This window comes from Magnolia sinica, chromosome 12, assembly GCF_029962835.1.
Source record: "Magnolia sinica isolate HGM2019 chromosome 12, MsV1, whole genome shotgun sequence".
Lineage (NCBI taxonomy): Eukaryota > Viridiplantae > Streptophyta > Magnoliopsida > Magnoliales > Magnoliaceae > Magnolia > Magnolia sinica.
This window is the reverse complement of record NC_080584.1, coordinates 30,267,432-30,288,958: the sequence shown is the minus strand read 5'-3', so window position 1 is coordinate 30,288,958 and position 21,527 is coordinate 30,267,432. Positions and strand designations below refer to the sequence as shown.

Here is a 21,527-nt window from a genome sequence, read left to right as displayed (position 1 = left end):
AATCTCTAATCCCAGTTGCTCTCGGGAGCACTCCGAAACTCTGTATCGGACCTAGACCGCGCGTCGAAAGTCCGATTACGACGAAACCATACGGTTATGACCGCCTTGCTGGACTTGACTACCACCTCAGAAATCAAGTCCTAATAGTATCCAGAAACGCACAACTTGAGTTCGGATCAAAGTGTGTGAGAAACGCGAATACCTTTAGAAAGAAAACTGAAACTTAAGTGAATTGAGTCGTCTCACTTGCGGGCCAAATCTAAGGATTCAGACTGTCAGAATCTGACCCAATTACACCCTCGGATCAGGGAAAATTTCCAACCCATGTCAGTGCACTTGTGGCCCTGATCAAGTACCGGTGACCGTTGAATTGAAATTGGTCCGCGCGGCTGATCTGTAAATCCGATCGGACCGAAAACTTAGCTTGACCTAGATCCAATGTCAAGGAGTTTAAGTCTTACCGCATGCAGAAAAGGGGCCTCCAGAAGTGCTCCGTTGAGCCGAAACAGATGGGTTTTGGCTATAACATAAGTATACCATGGCCCTGGGGCCATTGAGCTCACATTTGAGCCTATATAAGGGCCTTAAACCCTCTCTCTCCCTTCACATACGAATTTACAAACCCTAGAGAGAGAACAGAGAGAAAAGAGAAGGAAAGAGAGAGAGAGAGAGAGAGAGAGAGAGAGTGGGAGATCGTTCTCGGGACTCAATCTCGCCGTTGCACATGCTTAGCTACCACTACCGTATCGCTATTTCGACGATTCTGATTCCGTTTTCGGGTAAGAAATCCTAACCCAAATCTGTTTTAGGGATTCAAATAGGGTATGTGATGAAATAGCTAACCTATTTCATACTATAGGTTGCCGTTGTGCCATAGACGAAGGCGGAGTGTTCAAACTGAATCCATTACGAGTTTACCGGCGAAATGTGTGGACTATAAACGTATAGGTTATGGTTTTCAAGGCTTTCAATGTCTGTTAATGATTTATAACCGACTGGGTTGCCGTTTCACAAGTTAGATACGATGTTTTCCTTGCTTTACAGTTATATATGAACTATGTTGAATATAGGCTATTTCATGTGTAGGTTGAAATGACGGGATATGTCGGGAATTTGGTTTTGTGCTTGCCATGATTATTCACCGTGAACATGTGATTGTTGAATTCGTGACAACTCCTTATGAAAGGATTTGCCCTAATATATCTTATACCTGAGTTGTACCGTGTAGGTTGAAGTGTTTATGGACATGATTGAATGAGTATGGAATTTAAATCCCTGCTTGCCATAATTATCCGTCGTGGATATATGCGTGTTGTATTCGTGACAACTCTTTAGTGAAAGGATTTGCCCTAATACATGTTGTGATCAACATAAGTCATGTATGTTGATGTGTGTAGTCTAAGTGTTTGTGAAAATGTCTGGATGAGTAAATATTTAGTAAAGTGTATGTTATATAGGTGTTGAGGTGAGATTCTCAATTACCTTAGCTATGTGTATATATCCCTTCATGTAACTTAGATTAAATTTTTGTGATTTAGCATGAAATGCATTTATGTAAAATATGTTTACCTTGTATTTTGTGAAATGTTCAATTGGTTACGTTACTTGAAATAATTGTTTAACTTTGATATGCCTACCACATGTGTTATCCTGTTATATTTACATGCGTTTGGGACTACTACGTAGTCCAGGCTATCGGTAACGGTTCCCGAACGAGTGGCTGAGTTAGCTTCGCCACAACAGATGTGTTCGAGGAATCCGAGTCATACGGAGTTTGTCGACAGTGGTTAGGCCACACGGAGTGCTTACGCACTTCATGTCGATCATCTTGACGTGCGCTCGTACCAGTCGAGCTCGTCAAGTAACCCGATTGACCCGATGTATGTTCACCATGTATAGACGCTATTGCTTGAACCTAATGTACCAAACTCACTAGTGGAAACCCTTAACCTTGGTACCTCGATCCGCTAAGACTCATGAGCTGGACATGGTGGTATGGGACACTGTGGTCCAGCTGTCGGCCTACGCTGAGGCGACGAGCCTCCCCATAGTGACCAGTAAGCAACATCGCCTCATGAGCCGAATACGGTGGTATAGGATACTGTATTCGAGCTGTCAGCCTACACTGATCAGGTGACGAGCCCTTTGTAGTGACCTCGAGCATACTCTGAGACTGCGTTGAGGCGACGAGCCTTTCCGTAGCAACTAGAGTATAAATTAGGCTTACACTGATCAGGTGACAAGCCCTTTGAAGCGACCTATAACCGCAACATCGTATGAGACTAGCTAGGACTGACGACCCTAGAATGGATCATTGTTTGGGAAGTGACACAAGGGAGGTACCTTAGCTTCCCAAAAGTGCTGTATGAATAAATCTAATTAAGTATTAGCTAACATGAGCATGCACCGCATTGCATGTGCTTTGGCGAGGAAGAGCACTTTCGGGTGGTTGCCATGTGCGCTGTAAGATGAAGACGCTGAGGGAGTGCAGGCGAGGGCATGCATCATTATCGTATATCATTCTTGCATTAACAAGAGTATCTAAGACATGTTTGCTGTACTACTTTATCATTACTGCTTGATTGAATTGATAACATGTTAACCTTTGTTTTATAGTTCCACTGAGTTGATCACTCACTCCCACGTTCCGAGACGGTGTTTTAAACACCAACCGGACTCTATCTTAGCTGCAGGTGATGGCGATGCCTACGAGGCCGAGCCAGACTTCGAGGATGACGAGGAGGCGTTCTCATACATGCAGTTATCGGGCGGGTTCATGTGAGCCGTGTCCTGATTGCCGGGGCTACAGGGACACTGACTAGATGCCCTTACACTGTTGTTCTGTATTTTGGGACACACTTGTATATTCATTTTGATCACTTTGGGAGTATACATGTATATGGTTAACCTGGTGACATTTTCACACTCTGGAGATCTACAACAACTTATACGTTATATTTATCAATCATAGTCTTCCGCTTGCGTAAATTTATTCGTCGCTGGAGTGTGATATGCTGTTTTGGCTTAATCTCATTCATCTTTAATGCACTAACACGGACAACATTAAATCATCATTATCTATGTTGCATAAGTGATGCATTGGAACTCGGGAGTTGAGTCTATGCTCAACCCCCGATTTTCAGGGCATTACAAGCAGTTGTTTCATGTTTAGTGTAGGATGCAAACCAAAATTCAGCAATATAGTTGTCAAAATATAAGAAAGTTTATTTATTTATTTATTTAAAGAAACAACCTAGTTTCTAAAAACGAAAAAGGAAAGTTTCTGAAAACAAATTAGGAAAGTTTCTAAAAAAGAAAACTATTTTCTAAAAATGAAAAAAGGAAAGTTTCTTTTTTAAAAAAATAAAAATAAAAATTAGGAAAGTTTCTAAAAAAGCAATCTAGTTTCTAAAAATGAAAAAAAGGAAAGTTTCTAAAAACAAATTAGGAGAGTTTCTAAAAAAACAAATTAGGAAAGTTTCTATAAAAAAAAAAAAAAAAAAAAAAAAAAAATTAGGAAGTTTCTAAAAAAAACAACCTAGTTTCTTAAAAATTAAAAAAAAAAAAAAAAAAAAGAAAAAAAGAAAAAGGAAAGTTTCTAAGAATAGAAAGTAAGTTAGTTTCTAAAAAGAAAAAGGAAAGTAAACTAGTTTCTAAAAAAGAAGAAGGAAAGGAAATTAGTTTCTAAAAACAGATTAAGAAAGTTTCTAAAATAGAAAAGGAAAGTTTCTAAACTTAGAAATAGAAAGCTAAGTTAATTTCTAAAATAATTCAAATAAGGGGATAACAGAAAATTTCAGCAGCTTATGTCAGGGTTTATGGACCTCTAAACAGCCATATATGATGAGAATTGATGCGTAATGGACATAAACAACTAAACCCTAAACATGTAATGCATTCCCCTATAAGAACCCTAAGCTCTGATACCAAATTTGATGCAGGACATGAAATTCAAATATGATGTGCAAGAATTCAAGCTTAAGATCACATTAGTTCATAAACAAATACACAAATTCCATATCTCACATGAAAGTCTAAACATTCAATTAAGGGGAATCTATGCGGGTCAACGCCTCCACACGCTAGGGCTGGAACAATAAAAATTATAAGTCAAACGATACTCAAAGGGAAATAGAATTCAGCCACACATGTATAGTAATCAGTCCCTAATCCAAGGGATTCACTAATTCCAATTCAGAGAACCCTAGGGTAAGAAAATGAGCATAAAATTGGAGATTTGAGTAATTTAGGGTTAAATTTATGAATTTTGGGTAAAAGCAGAGTGAAAGAGAGGAGACACGAATCAGAGAAGTACCACACGCGTGGACAACAACAATGGCCCAGACGCACGTGCATGTGATCCCACCCGCACGTGTGTGGGGCCCACTATTCAGAAAAAGGCCACCTTGGCCCTAGTCGGTCAGGGATGGACTCCAAAACCCCCAAATCTCAGCTCGATCTGATGCACAGTTTGTGCGTGGTACTCCGCCCAAAGTTTCAGCCCTCAGATTCTAGAAATCTGTTGTAGAGAGAAAAACGGCTGCAATAGAAGATGGATTTGAAGCGTAGATGATTGTAGGAGAATAGAAATATGGATTGAAGAACTTGGGAAGTATGGATGATAGAAGATAGGGGCGGATCAGGATGGATGTGGCTTCGCACCACTGTAGTTAGCCCTTCGATGAAGGGAGGGCTTCGCACCCAATTAGGCTTCACAACTCAAAGAGTAGGAAAATGCAGAATTTTTATTAATCTTCAATGAATTAAAAGAGCTACAAGGGGTGCCTATTTATAGAAAAACCTATACCCCAAAACTCGCGCCATGTGCGCAACCTATTACTTGGCGATGAAGTAAACTAAAATAAAAATCAAACAAAAGCGTTCATGATGTTCTAAATAATATCAATAAGCAAGACCTAAAATATGAGATCAATCCGACTACTGGACCATGATCATGAGATCCCATGATGGGCTTTACTTGACTATCGGGCTCACTCTTTTGAAGCAAACTTCGTCTTCTAACTAGGAGGCCCTCCCTGGACGTCGTCATCGAGCCAGATTGATGGTGGGGCCCTCCGTACGTACGTGCGTAGGGGGGGTGGCGTGCGTGCGCGTGTGCGCATGATGTCCCATCAGAGAAACTCGAGCTTCAAATGGAACCCTAAGAAAATCCATGTTACTAAACATTCTAAGTGTGGTGGTCTTTGGAGAAATTGGTTAGATGAGGACAAGTGCCCAACAATGTAACAACACGCTCAAACTGTAGCTAAGCTGCATTTAAGGAGTTCGTTATCCATAGCAAAGAAAATACTCACACCTGATCACCTTTAACGAAGGGACCATAGTGTCACAAACCAGACATTTCCATGGAGGAAATGACTGGTGAATGGGTCTTATGAAAAAGGGCCATAGCCAATGGAGATGGCCACAAAGGAAACCCTTAGGAGAGAAACCAAATATTGAGTCCTTCAATTGGTTGGGAGATGCTAGGGAGATGGATGATTTCACATGGAAGATGGATCAATATATTGAAGCTACCTCACTAGATGATGAGAACACAAAGGTACTAACAACAACTATGTATCTCATTGATACGATGGTCCTATGGGAGCAAGTCATGCAGACATGAAATGGCATACATTCGTGATCAACACTTGGGATGATTTCAGAAAGGAGATTAAGAAACCATTCTATGAGGACAACACTGAATTCTTAGCACAACAAAAGCTAAAACGATGATGTAGTGGTTCGATTAGGGAGTATGTCGGGGATTTCTCTACCATTATATTAGAGATTCATGATAGAGTAGAAAGGGACTCTTATTATTTAACTTTATGGATGGTCTATAGACTTGGGGCACCGCAATGATGAGCCATGTGGGATCTTGTATCAACCATGGAAGATGCAGTGCGCATTCCAAAAGTTACGTGGGTTGTAATACAAGAACAAGTTGGGAGCAGACTCCCACTTGTGATTTTCGATGGGGACCACTTGGGTAGTTAAACCACCCAAATTTTGGCTTGACCTCCATCAAAGTGAGATGAAGGGTTTGAATGGCCTAGATTTCATATATATGACACAATGAGGCCCCATGCAAATCAATTATGGGGTTCCCTTTCCAAATTGGTCCCTATGGTGTGGCCCGCTTTTGTTTGGATCAATCTGCTTTCTTGGTACCAGTACCATTGGAGCACAACCCATGCATACAAATACATGTGCATGCGTCTAGGGAGAGAGGTCTAAAGTCCAACTGGTTGGACCCACTGTTTGGAGTATCCTCCATATATCCATATCTCCAGCTCGGCGACATTGATAGACTGGTAGCGATGCCGATAACACTGGTAGTATCAAAAAAGTTCCACATATCGACGATGTATGGTTAAGTATCGCCAATATCTTCGACTATGTAAATTCGAGGTGTCGCTTGGATCGCAAATGTATCGATCTCGCCAATATTTTCAGCTATGTAAATTCCAGGTGTCAGTTGATCACCAGTGTATCAGTGATATTTCAATAATATCACCAATGTATCAATATCGCCAAAAATCTGCTTACTAAAAAAAAGAATCCATTTGAATGTCTTTTGTGGACGCATGGTTGTATCCAATGTTCAAATTGTCAACAAAAATATTGATAATATCACGATATTATCATTATCACTATCAAAACCACGGTCTTTTGTTTCTTTTCCAGTTGTCGATGATTTCTCCGTAAATATGGTGTTGTCAATAGGCTAAAATATCGATGGATGTTCAGATGGAAGGTTGGATGGTTGGATGGATAGATGAGATTGATGGGATAGTTGGACTGATTTCTTACGACAACACATGCTTTAAGGCCCCCATTAAATGGAAACTTATTATGCATGCATTCTTTTTACAATTTTTTAATTCCATTTCTCATCAATCAGAAAATTGAAAGAAAAAAAAAAAAAAACACATAAATCATCCATTTTCTCATGAATATGCACCAAAAAAAAAAAAAAACAACCAATAACCATGATATTATCATGTGATCAACTGTATGCGGTGTATCTATAAGTGTAAAATGTGTCATTGTGTGATAATCAATTTCAAAACCTCAAAACTTTGCCCCTGTTCAAAAAATGTTCAGCCCGGCACTATCATCCTCATCATTAGTAGCACTATCATCCTCATCATTAGTAACAATAAATTAATAATATCAATGTTAGCATCATCTTCTTGTTCAAAATTTAATATCGAAGCAAATTCATCATCCTCCTCTTCCCAAACGTTTGCTTTCCTCTGCTTCATTTCTAATTGAAAGTTTTTTAGGACCTACAAAATAGTTTATTCTCATCAATTGAGCATAACTAAATGGTATGTCACCCATCTGATCTTGTGGCAGAGCCGACACCTTCATCACCCTCCAATGCCTCAATAAAACTTTAACCCATATTCATCCAGTCGTTATCTGTAGAAATGGTAGGATTCTCCTTATTGGTGATCCACTCATCATCGGATTTCATATCCAATTAGCATTTGGATCAAGCCCTTAATTTCTCTCTTCTCATGACCCACTTCAACTTGAAGATTGTATTTTATAAACACGAGTGCTTTCAATCTCTGTTGCTCGAGTCTTTTTTCATTTTTTAGTACATATTTACATCAACATATAATTTTATAACTAGTAAATAATTATTAATTAAGTATCAAAACAATTAAAAAAGAGATTCATGAAATAATTTCTCACTAGCTAAGAAGTGTTCCAATTGTGCTCACAGGCAATAGCACTACATGCTAGACTCAAAAATATGAATGGCCAGCTTTTGCAATTCTAAACACTCATCCATGTAACGCTCCCACCAACACTCCCACCATGCACTTTGGTATCATATAATACAAAGAATTAAATGTTTAAAAGAAATAACTTGAAAACCAAAATAGACATTTAACTAATCAAAGTCAACTAACAAATAACAAGCAAAATAATTCAAAAGTCACCTAGTTACTTTGTCGCTTTTCTTAATTTTGTGGTTTCTCTTCCAAACAAGGCCTTTAAAAAACCCTTTGCCTAGAATCCGCAATCATTCTTTCAATATAATCATATAGGCCCATTTTTATTTCCAAATCCACATGAAAGTTTTTGTCATATTGAAATCTTGGATTTAGAAAGTAGTCTGCCACATGCAAGGACCTATGGAGCTGAAGATTCCACTGCTTGTCGATAATGTCCCAAATCACCAAATACCGTTTTTTAACCTCTCCCAAATTCTTTGTTATACTCTCTTTCGCCCAATGTTTGAAATTGCAATAGCGTATTGCATAGCATTCAGCCCTTTGGAGCATAAGTAGAGTAGTGTAGAGCGTAAGCTACACGATACTTCTATTTTTTAATTTAAAAATAGGAAAATTTGATAAATAATAAGAAAAAAAAAACAGATATATATATATATATAGGGAAATGCTCACCTGCGCACCAGTTCGCATGGAACTGGTGCGAACTTTTTTGAGAACCCATCATACGTGATTTGGATCCAAAATCTGAACCGTTCATGTGAAGCAGCACCTCGTGAAACCCCCCGGGCCCAAGATTTACTTTGATCTAAAACTTCGATGGGCCATGAAAAATGAAAACAGTTTCCTCCCTTGATTTGCATTTCTCTTTGCTATGGCCCACCAGAATTTTAGATCAGGGTGAAAATTTGTCACATGGGGTTTCATGGGATTCCGCATCACATGGACCGTTCAGATTAGACACCCATGACACGTGTGCAAAGGTGCGCACGTGTGTAGGTGCGCAGGTGAGCATGACTCTCTCTCTCTCTCTCTCTCTCTCTCTCTCTCTCTCTCTCTCTATATATATATATATATATATATATATATATATATATATATATATATATACGGCTGAAAGATGATTTATTTTTTCAAGTATAAGCATGTTCAAACAAGCTATTAATTATCATTTATCAAAAGCCAATCCACATATAAACCAAATCAAATCATTATCACAACAACTTTCTAAGCAAACCACTTTAATTAATAATGCCTAATTAAAATCACAAGTTACAAGTATGAAAAGAAATTAAAATCTCACACAAAAAGAGATTTGACTATTAAATAAAAAATACTATTATCATTTGCATAAAAAAATGCAGCGTACGCTACATACGTTATGAGTGCAATACATATGCTATGAACCCTGTAGCGTATGCTACAAGGGATTTACGCTATTTGCTAATGCTACGTAGCATCGTAGGTACTGGCACTACTACGTTACGGACATTATTCAAAAACATTGCTTCCGCCCAATCCATCACATCATATATGTTTCTCATAACCAGCTTTTCATCCAAATCAACTAACCTTCGTAAGTTAAAACCAATGGGATAGTAGTCTTCAAACAATGCTTGACGGATGCCAGAAGCTTATGTGGGCAAAGACTGTCACGAACATGCTTTCCCTTTAACGTCTTGAAAAAAAGGCTATCTTCCCATTCCTTTAAGGCAAACATTGACCTCAAACCAATCCAATGCTCATGTACGCTCTTCAGTGTAAAAAACAACGTAACAAATCATGTCACAACTTGTCTAGTCAACTTGCCTTTTGTATGCTTTCGCATCAAATCCAAAACCTAACAATACTTGTAAATGTATGCAATTTTAGCCCTTACATTTGCCAGTCTTCGCATGAACTTTGCAATTTACCGATGTCCGTAAGTATGAGACCTTTGCAATGGGCTACATACGGTGACCAAAAAAACTTCTCTTCCTCATCAATATTTGACATGCTTTACATACGCAGATGCACTATCCATAATAACATGTACCACATTCTCCTCACACACCTCAACAATGACAGACTCGAAAATGTTAAAAAATTGATTGCATACTTCAAAATGTCAAGACGTATCAACATACCTTAGAAAATTATACCACTCAGACTATCAACCAAAAGTTGGTAATAGACCGATTCACTCCATCCATCCGCCTGTCCAACATTATAGTACATCCTGTTTTTATCATTCTTACTTATACAACTTCTCAACCACCATCCTTAGAAACTTGTTTCTCACTCCATGACAAGTGGGAAGCTTTAACCCCCATCCATATGTGGGTCTTCCATTACTATTGCAAAGACAAGCACTTCACAAGATCGAATGGTAAAGCATTTTCACAAAGTAAACAAGCAATACAAACACATACATTATCTCTATCTCATTTATTTATTATTATTTTATTTTTTTTACAAATTCTATTTAGTGGCTTATCAGTTTCCTCGTCCCCCACTCTCTCTTCCAACAAAGTCGTCCATAATCATATTCCATTTTACTCTGTCACCCAAGTCTTCTACGTCATGTATGCTTGGAAGGCTTCCAACATCATACATGACTTCTTCTTGTTTCTTGTCATAGAATTCGTGTCCAACAATTTCTTAAACTTCTCCCATTACATCACCTACTTGTAAACAGTGTTTTAAATATCAACGATATCAGCCGATATATCCCACGATATATCTTGTATCCCACCTATGCAATACAAAACACATAGGTAGTGCCGATATATCATATATCCCACCTATTTGATCCAGTGAGCATTTTCGATTTTCGATCCATGTTTTTGTTGTAAATCACGTTAAACCAATTTCAAATTGTTACAAATTTATGATTCTTCATATTTTCCATGAAAAATCATGAATTTGGAACTACAATTTCGAGATTTAGGGGAGATGGGTCAAGTTGTAAAAAATTGAGAAAAATCAAAATTTCTCAATTTCTCGCAAATCAATGCAATCTTTGTATCCAAACACAAAATTAAACATGTATGTAACCTGATCTAGTGATTTTTCTTTTGCTTTTGAATGTATTGCTTGTGTTTTCATACATGTCTTTTTACGTTTATAAAGTATATGAATAGACTTGGAATATACTTGCATCAGTTTAGTTCGAAAGCACGTATATTAGGATCCCATATAAAGGAAGCCCCTATTATGTGCACTTCTTTTTTTTTTTTTTTTTTTTTTTTTTACTGTTTTGATTTCTAAATGCGTATTGATGTCTTTTTCAACAATCCCTAAAGTTTCATTGAAAAATTTGACCAATTTCCCAATGTTCCCACATTTCCCAACAACGGCGATACATTACGCGATACAACCAATATATCCCATGCAATAATCGATATGTATCCGTATCCCAAGGGTGCGATACATTACGCAATAACGATATTTAAAACATTGCTTGTAAACATACTACTACATTCTTCTCTATCCATGGGACATGATTTTTCATTTGAAATACACCTCCCTAATAGCTCTTTCCACAAAAGTTGCATTTGAGGTGAAGGTTAGTGTTTTCAACCACTTTTGAGCAAAAATCCCATATAGGACCATTATCCTTAGCCTTAGACTTCTTCACCATTTTCAAGAACAATCAATGCAATCTTAAAGACAAAATTAAAAGACAAACCTTCTACGTGAGTGCCAATCATGTTTCTAATGATGCTTTATACTCGCAATTCCACTTAGCCAACATTTCGAAACAGATGCCTCCCCACTCCCACACCCAAATTTGTTTTCACTTCTTCCAACTTCAGGAAATATAGACTAGGGATTAAGGCCTGAAAAGAGGATGAGAATAACCTAAATGGACCTAGACCGAGGTGAGGAGGGTATAATGCGTACATTCACTTACGAAGGATAGGGGCTAAGATAGGATAAACTGAAATGCACAAGTAGTGCGATATATCCCACATGTTTGATCCGGTGAGCATTTTCAATTTTTGATCCTTTTTTTTTTTGGTAAATTATGTTAAATCAATGTCAAATTGTTATAAATCCATAATTTTTTCATATTTTGCATGAAAAATCATAGATTTGGAGGAGATGGGCCAAGTTGTGGAATTTATATATATATATATATATATATATATATATATATATATATATATATATATATATATATATATATATATATAAACAAAAAAAAAAAAAAAAAAAAACACAAAACAAAATTTCTCAATTTCTCACAAATCGGTTGCAATTTGTGTCCAAACATAAATTCAAACATGTTACATGTGTATCACCTAATGTAGTGATTCTTCTTTCGTTTTTGAATGTATTGGTTATGCTTCCACACATTTTCTTACATTTATAAATTATATGAATAGACTTTGAATATACTTACATCAATTCGGTTATACAATGCATAGATTAAGACTCCATATAAAGAAAAACTATTATGTGCACTTGTTTTATATATATATATATATATATATATATATATATATATATATAATATTTTGATCTATAAGTGTATTGATGTCTTCTTTTTTTTTTTTAACAATCAATTGAGTTTCATTGAAAAATTCGACCAATTTTCTAATATTTCCAACAACACGGGTACTTCATGTTATACAACCGATATATCCTATGCAATAACCGATACGTATCCATATCCCAAGAATGCGATACGTAACGCGATACCGATATTTCAAACATTGGAGCTGACCAAGGAAAATGTCAGAGACCCATGTTGGCCTCCAAATAAACATGTCATACTCCATGTGAATAGAGCATAAATCATGGTGCAGATACTTTATCCAAGGAAGGTGTCGGCCGAGCTGCTTTATGCATATTAACTTGTTTCCCCTCGTTTGATGTCCTTTCTTGTAATTGAATAAATATTTTAATTCTTCAAAGAAAAAAGGAAGTTCAAGGAATTAATTGAAAGGAAATTAATATAATATAACAATATCCCTCATTTCCGGATCAGTTGTGATATTATTGTTCATTAAATTATATCATTGTTTTCACAATGAGAAATGCATGTGCGAAACAATGTGATGAAGGATGCAAGAAACATCCCATTATACAGTTGTAAAAGTAATCCAAAAACATTAAACAGATGCAGAAAAGAGGAAGAGGAGATGCAAGCATGTAAAATGAGAAACTAGTTTACGGGTTATGTGTTGGAGATTAAACCAAAATTTGAATTTTTGTCATCTCAGCATATGGGTTGTGTTAGAGATTAAACCAATGTTTGGATTTTTTGTCATATCAGATCAACCAAGTAATATTCCAAGTTATAAAGCACAGTGTCAAAGATGCATGACCATCCACATTGTAAATAGATGAAATGCCTGATTGATTATCCTATCAGATCAACCAAGTAATATTCCAAGTTATAAAGCACTGTGTCAAAGATGCATGACCATCCACATTGTAAATAGAAGAAATGCCTGATTGATTAAAAAATACTCTCAAACACTCTAGGCTAGACCAAGATCTCAATGCTTTAAGAACTAAATTTAACGGACTGGTCAACCAGAACTACTGATTCAGGCAAACTGGCTTAACCTAGAAACTATTTCAACAACTTCTTGGAATTGAACCACCCAGATGTTTGGCAGTCATTTGCACCAGCAGGTTCACTTGGTTTTCATTTTCTCTATGAAAACTACAGTTGCAATGGGTCAGGCTCGCAAGTTTTGGACAAGGTCCAATACGAAGCTTAGGCCTATAGTAGAGAACTGTGGATCAGGTATAGGCCTGATCTTGGGACCGACTAATAACCAGGTTTAACTCGGACTTGGGCCTAGGTTTTGTAAAATGTTCTATCAATGACAGAGACAAGCCATAGAACAAGCACATCATAATGCTAATGGGTGGGCTTGGCATGCAGTCAAACCCCAAATTACTAAATGGTATCGGTTCCGAGCATGAACTTTTTCCCTGATTAATTTGTCAGGGTAGGAATGCAAATGGGTTTGGGTCAACCCATCCCCATAATAAATGGGTCTGGGTCTGAATTTGGACCCATTGGAGAGGATCTAGGTCCAAAAGTTCAGCCTGAATACTAAATGGGTCAGGTCGGGGACCTCTCAAAATCTACCCGATCAACCAGCCCAGAACCCGATTTTCTAAATGGACCTGAAAGCAAACTAAGATGGACCCAACCAAGATCCAAGACCTGTTCCAAGACCTTCCTAACCCAAACCCTGCTAAGAGCAGACTCTTAAAATCGACATATATTGACTTTAGCATAGGTTTTGTTAGAGATAGTAGGTTTACTTTGAACCCCCAGTAAATTGGTATAAGGCCTAGATGATGTTGATGATGACATGACTTTGACCACTTGAAGCTGTTCTTTTAGATTTTCCTTAATCCATAGTGCCAGATTAGTTTAGCCAATACAACTTGAATAAATTCTTAAATTCTTCTCAACTTTTACCATGGCATAACACCGTGTACTTTTGGAGCTCATTTGATTTAAGACCAGATACAACCAACATATTCAGGGCATCAGTTGTTCCACTATACTTCTTAAACCTGAACTAAACCCATCCCAGACAAGAGCCAAACCCCACCCATTAGATAATGGGACAGGTCTAGATCCTCTTCCGCTATGCCTATTAGATAAATGGATCAGGATATTCTGATATGGACCTGATGCAGACTCACCAGATATTAATCGGTCAGTTTCAGGGCCAAAATACAGACCCAACAGTTAAACAGATCAGGGTCAATAATAACTGTCGACCTTAACAGGACCGAGCCAACCCATTTGCACCACGCAGTCGGTCTGGGGCTGACCCTGACCTGGCCCATTGCCAGTGCCAACAAAAATAGTATTTAATGCCTTTTGTCTTTTGGCTGGTTGTTTTTTTTTTTTTTTGGGGGTTGGAAATCCATGTACCTTGCTTTAAGTAGGTGTCCAATACTTCAACAGTAAACCAGAAAATTAAGGGTGTGTTTGCATGCACTCTCAAATTGAATTGCAATTGTTAGTCCAATAAAGTGGCAATACAATGTTGCAATTTCCTTCCACAGAATTCATGTTAAGGTATGGCCTCCTTGGGGTTTTTGTTTCAAGTGAGAAATGAAAGAAACCCATTTTGTTGAGAACTTTCAGCCAGTTTCTTCCTTATTCTTAACATTGCTCAAGGATAAGCCCACCAAACTTGCTCAAGATGGGTTCCAAACTACAATAGTACGAAAAGAGAAAAGAAACGAAAAAAGGGGCATATGGAAACATGGCCTTCGTTCTGTTTCTATGGTTATGAAAAATTAAATAAATACCAAAAGAAATGATCTTTGGTTTGTCTAGTAACTGTTTTCTTCCATCTAGAAAGGAAGTAACATTATTGTTGGAAAACTGACAAACCAACCTCCTCTAGGTAAGGTTTCATTTTTCAAAGATATAAATGAAGAAGAAAAAAATAAAGAGTGAAAAACTAGAAAAGAAAACTAGAACTTTCTAAGATTCAGCTTTATTACGATCGTCTCTAACTTCCTACTGTAACAACGTGCTGCATTTTTGCATGTTGTGAGATATCAAGTCATTTATTCAAGTTTTAAAAGAAAGAGGTGTAAAAGAAAGAGGTGTCCTTAAGCCAAGTTCTAGCTCATCAAAAGCAGATTTACAGCCATGAATAACAGCAAGCATAGTTAAGTATTAAAATCTTGACATAGTTTTAAGAGTTTAAAACCAATTGATATCTCTGAGTAGAAAGAGCTGATGATTATCATGAAGATGGTTTAAAAAATAGGGACCAAAGCCAACCAAAATGGGACCAAAACCAACTGAAACAGACTAATACAGGGAGAATCCTACCAGTTTCGAACCCCTGGAAAGTCACACTTCGAAACCACTACTTAAATCCCTGATCTTGTACAAACTAAATGAAGAGTTATCAGATAAATATACAGTTTACTTGGTTTCTGGTTCTTTCAAGGGTTTCCTTTTCTGTCTTCTCTTTTCTTTTTCTTTTTATTTTTTTTTCTTTTCTTTTGGCTCTTTTCCTTTTTCTGAACAGGATTGTTAATTGAAAGCCCAATTTCTACCAAACAGGCATGGTTTCCGGCAAATAGGCACAGTATCCCAAAAGAAAAGAATTTTAGTAACTAGGGGTAAGCCATATAAACATTTTTTTTAAAAAAAAAAAAAAAAAGGATTAGCATAACAGTCTTCTCAAGCAACTAGAGTCGGATATCGATCAGATTTTCAAGTGTCTAACTAACAATGAAAGGATTTTCAAGTGTCTGACGACAGAAACATTTCCACCCAAGTTCAAAATGATAAAATTGCAGCAAATTCAGATGGATACAGAGTGTCAGCAAACTGTGCTTTTAATTCACAAAACTTAAGCTCGCATTGGACAGAATCTTAAACCTCAGAAACCACTAAATGTCACAATCATACAACATAACAAAATACTCCAGTATAAGAAAGATTGCATTAGCTTCAAGAATGAGAAGCAATAGCCAAACAGGTCAATGCTTCTATGTACACACATCTTGTTTCTAGAGGACCTCCAATAGATTCAACCGACTCAAGAACTATATTGAAGACATCAAATGGCACTACCTGATCAATAATATCATCCAAGGGATTGTTTGGGAGATCCAAAGAACGAATTATCTCCAAAATTTTTGTTTTGCGCTCCATAGCTGCTTCATACCTAATCAGCAGATTGACGTAATATGACATCCTTTTCTCCTTTAAAGTAGAATCGAGTTCAAGAAAAGGTGAAAACTTAGTAGTGTATCAACATCCTAACACACACCTTTTCAAGAGCTCAGCTACGTACGCATGTTTTGCCTGAAGATACTCTTCTGTCTTTTCCGTACATGAATGACATGACCAATCCTCAGGCGGTAGCTCTGTCAATGGAGGCACTAAACAAGTAGGGTGAACTAATCGTCCACAACAGGAACAACGAAGCAACTTCTTCTTTTCCTGCATTGAAAAACTTATAAGGACAATTAATAACAGTCTGTAACAAAACATTTAATAAATGTAAAACAAAGAAAATTAAAAATTACCTCTTCATTACTGCAAATCTCGCAAAATTGAAACTCATCATCAGACTCGGTTGATTCGTGGTCTGATTCAGCTGCATTAATAAAAAGAATTCATCTAGCAATATGAAAGTAATTTTCCGAGCACATCATGGTTCCATCTCTAATCAAGAGAAATTGAATGAAGATGAAAAAAAATCGAAATACGAAAACATCCAAAGATCAAATTAATTTAGCATGTGAAGGGCAGAATTTTCAAGATGACATCAAAACAAGGCATGCATTCCAGTGCAAGTTACACATTAATGACAGTTAGAATCATTATAGAGGCCAGTTGTGTGCTATATCACATTGCTTTTTTTTTTCTTTTTTTTTTTAAAGGAAAATATTATCAAAGACCTGCTAGAAAACACAAAAACAGGAAAATAAGTGAATTTTCACTTATTATAAATCTTTCAATTCCTCAAAGGGATGTTGAAATGCCAACCATGTAACCTACAAGATTCTGAAAAGAAGCCAAAAGCAAAAACACTTCCACACAAATCTGTTGTATTCTATTGCTTTTCCAATATGGCAATAAACGGTGGTGTTGAAGAAATTGCAGCATTTAAAGCTCACATATGCATGCAGACATCATCACCTTCTGTAACCTGTCACCATCATTGATCATCTCAAGCATCTAGACACGGGCATCTAGACAAAATCGGATGGTCAAGTTGATCCATTCCATCAAAAAGTGGAGTTCACTAGCTAATGAATAATAAGTCTCCCATTTTACAATTCTTCATCTCATTCCTTATTGCTTGCCAATTTTAGAGTATAGCAAGAACTGTGAATCGTTTTTCGGACAGACTGATTAGACCAGGTTCAACGAACCAAAGAATCTGTTAGAGAAATACAGGAAGATAAGAATTCAAGGTTTTAAAGAATATCTTAATTCAGAAATGAGGGATTTGCAGAGAAGGCATAAACAGCAGGTAATGGTTGGAGATGTTAAAGATGGATTTAAAGAGAACAGAGGAGACCTTAAAGATAGTGAAAGTGAAAAACCAAGGTAGCACATAGAGTGCAAGGGGCATGCGAAGAAGGTTTAGAAAATGTGAACTTCCATGGAACTACTCCATTTTCATGCTTTTGGGCAATGTATCCAGCTAGCATTACCACTCCTTACCCAATATTGACATGAAATGAAATTTCAGGAGATGAACGGGCAAATAAACGGACAGTCAGATTAATAAACACTATATAACAATGGAAGATGTAGATAAAAACCAAAAGAGCAGGTCATTATCCTATTTAACTAATCCAGCAGCTATGAAAAACAGCCCAAGGGTTACCACAAAGGCCACGAACAATTAGAAACATATGGCATTGAAATACCTGGACCCTTCAAGCCCCTCACGGAAACCTGTGGGATAGATTTGGCACGAAGTGTGAATGGGTATGGGATCTGTGTGAGCTATGGCTCAGTCATACCCTAAGCCTTTATATTGAAAACAATTACCTATATAAAATCTGCATTTCAATAAATAAATAAATAAAGATAAGGAACGTTTTTTTAAAAAAAAAATTACCATAATATAACATAACAGTGTCTCCATACCAGAAGACATGAGATCAAGGGAGCACACAACATGGTTGCAAGGTACTGCAGTTCAAAACCAGTGTATATGTCTGAGCCACGCAATATGTTGCCTACTAAATATACTCAGTTCGCCAAGTTAGGGTTAGCTATGTGTTATATACAATACACAAGGGTAGGATTGGTAGGAGATAATGTGTACTCTAACGGTGCTCTTGGGAAGTTGTGATTTCATTGTACAAAGTAATTATTCTTGTAATCTGTATTTCTAGAAGCTTCCTAAGTAGTAAATCACTAACATAGTCATAAGAAGATCTATAGAATCTCTTTAGATAAGCTTGAGTCTTGAGAAGATGTCAACAATTTACCTAGACAGACATGAGAAGATTATAAATACCATGTTCTTCAAAGAAAAAATAAGTTTATAAATACTATAAAATGTGGGAATAATTCTATCTTTCAAGGTTTTTAATGCCATAAGATGGTCATTTAATCTGGCATTCATCTTCATTTGTATGGCCAGCTAAATTCATGGTTCTGAATATCGGTATCGGGGAGCATAACAGTCCAGCTAAAAAACAATACAATACTGGCGTTGCATATTGATATTGGTCTATATTGGACAATATCTGCCCGTATTGGTCAGATTTTTTTTTTAGCAAAAAGAATTATGGAAAATATCAGGAAAAAAGAGAATAATATGATATTCAAGATTCAGTCCTTTATATATATATATATATATATATATATATATATATATATATATATATATATATATATATATATATATATATATATATATATATATATATATATATATTTGGACATATATATGATAGTGTATCGGACCATTCTTTGATGAGAATGTTGTTTGCCGGTTTGACTTGTTGAAGGTCAACCAAATAGGCCCTAATTGAACACAAATCAAGCATGATTTGGTGAACTAGGGCTCATTTCATTCAAATACAACAAAAAGAAGATGAAAATATCAAAAAGAAAGTGAAGGTTTACCCTTCTTTCCTATTTTTCCCATAATGGTCTGCTTTGCTTCAATTTGTCAAATCCCATTCAAATCATTTGTTTTATCCTAAATAGGTCTAGATCTAGCCTAAAATGAGTTTTTAAGCTTCTTCCATAGTTTAAATGAAATCGAGAGAGAGAGAGAGAGAGAGAGAGAGAGAGAGAGAGAGAGATAAGAAATGAGTGAAACTATGAAAAAAAACAAAAACAAAATCAAAATTGGGCTTTTATGGGTGTATCGGCCTTGTATCGATGCTGATATGCGGCCAATACAGATCAGGTGTTTTGTATCGAGCCAACACGACCCTATATCGCAAATCATCTCATGCCAATACGGATATGATATGTCCCTATCGGCCAATACGATACTAATATTCATATCTATGGCTAAACTAATCGCCTCAATCTTCGAGCATCCACAATTTGGCATATCTTTGATCAAAAGGCTACCAATCTCATACCTACTAGCTATTTATTCTTTTCTTCCTCTTTCATTTCATCCTGTCCAAATTCTCTTATGCCCAATGTTGTCAAAATCATTATTGTATAGCAAATCCTAAGTGTTCAGATTGTATTGAATTGCTCACCATATCGTAGATAGTAAGATCTTTTCTGATCGTTGTAGGGGATGCTTTGCTTGAGGCGGAATACAAAAGGAAGAGATAGGACAATCCCCAACAACATGGGGGGACATTTGGAGACATCGGGAGCCAGAAGTAGTGTATGGGCAGCAGTACCATCGAGAGATGAGAGGTGGAGTACATGGCCGGTGCAACAGCGGAGCACCGGTTCTAGGGGAAGTGATGTGTAAGCATTTGATTGGAAATGACAGGGTAGGTGGAATACGAACGAATGCTGATGCGAGTTATGTGGCTCCATATTCTATAGGTGATGCAGCGCTCTCGTGCACAACTACGAACCAAGTGTTGGCTATCGGTTTGGGCCCCGAACCTGATTCAAACAGGGATTTCTTAACAGATGGTAGCTTCGCTACAAGTTCTTTCACCGAGCCGGTTACTTGTTTAGACGAAATCTCCTCCCTTGGCACATGTGTCATTCCAAGCACCAAAAGTGTGGCGTCTGTCTACACGTGGATGGGAGCTGATCTCAAGGAGGGTGAAGTTCTAGAAGTGCCAAGTGGCAGCTTGCTAGTAGACCTTTTAATGGCGATCGTACCCTCTCCGGCCCGTGCGGAGCGCTTTGTGAGAATGATACATGCCAACAACGACTCACATGCTGACTTTTCAAACTTTTCGGCACATATCATTAGTCATCCCGCATGGGGACCTTTCCCTACTTATTCACGACCCGTTTGCCCCTCATTTACTTTTACCCAATCCGACCTAGAAGCAAGGCCAAAAGAGCGCAAGGAAAAGGGGGTCATCCCTTTCGAATCATCTTGCCTCTAGATTCTTTCGGCAAAGGAATCAACTCTAGAGGAGATGTCGAGGTGCTTGGGAAGTCAAACCCCTGAGGATCTGTGGGTGTGTCTTTGGATTTCCAGGTGTAAAGCAAGGACTAAAGCCAATGAAAGATGCTAGTGCAATAGATTTGGGGCCGGAAACATCTCTGGAAGATGCCATCATGATCACGCAAATTCCAGCCTCCTAACCGCCAATCCTTGGTTGGTCAAACTCACAGGTAGGGAAGGAGTTGGTAGACAGCAATCCTCGAGGGATGGAGAAAACTCCTCATCAGAGGTAGAGCTGCCCAGAAACTACAGGAAATCAAGATGGCGAAGAAAAAATCCCCAAGGGATGGAGATAACTCCTCATCCTTGAATGTTCTATCAATTACGATTCGACAGGGAAAGGTCAGGTAAAGTTAGTTGCCAATGATTATTCTCTCATGGAATGCCAGAGGGTTGGGTTGTAAGTTCAAGAGGGCTTAGATACGGAAAGTTTGCAAGAAGGTCAAAGCATAGATCATCGAAGTGCAGGAAAAAAAGCTTCAAGCTATTAACAGGCATGATCGATTCTATATGGGAGGTGAAGAATAAGGAATGGACTACGGTTGACGTTACAAGTGTTGCGGGGGGGTTGCTTTAGCTAAGAATTCTAATATCTGGTCGAAAGTGGATGCTTTTCTGGGAAGTTTTTCCCTTTCTGTTTTGATGCGGGAAGTTTCTTCTAGGAGGCAGTGGATTTTTACAGTAGTTTATGGTC

At 37.4% G+C, this 21,527-nt stretch overlaps 1 protein-coding gene across 2 annotated transcripts in view; it reads right to left on the bottom strand.

Moving 5' to 3' along the window:
• Window positions 1–21,527, bottom strand: part of LOC131221176 (protein FORGETTER 1) — a 171,253-nt gene that overhangs the window by 53,129 nt on the left and 96,597 nt on the right. For both annotated transcript variants that reach the window (XM_058216344.1, XM_058216343.1), the window contains exons 15-17: window positions 16,785–16,855; window positions 16,526–16,698; window positions 16,327–16,420 (exon numbers count right to left, since the gene is read on the bottom strand). In XM_058216344.1, the coding sequence (XP_058072327.1) occupies window positions 16,327–16,420; window positions 16,526–16,698; window positions 16,785–16,855 (338 nt within the window). The remainder of the gene's footprint in view (window positions 1–16,326; window positions 16,421–16,525; window positions 16,699–16,784; window positions 16,856–21,527) is intronic.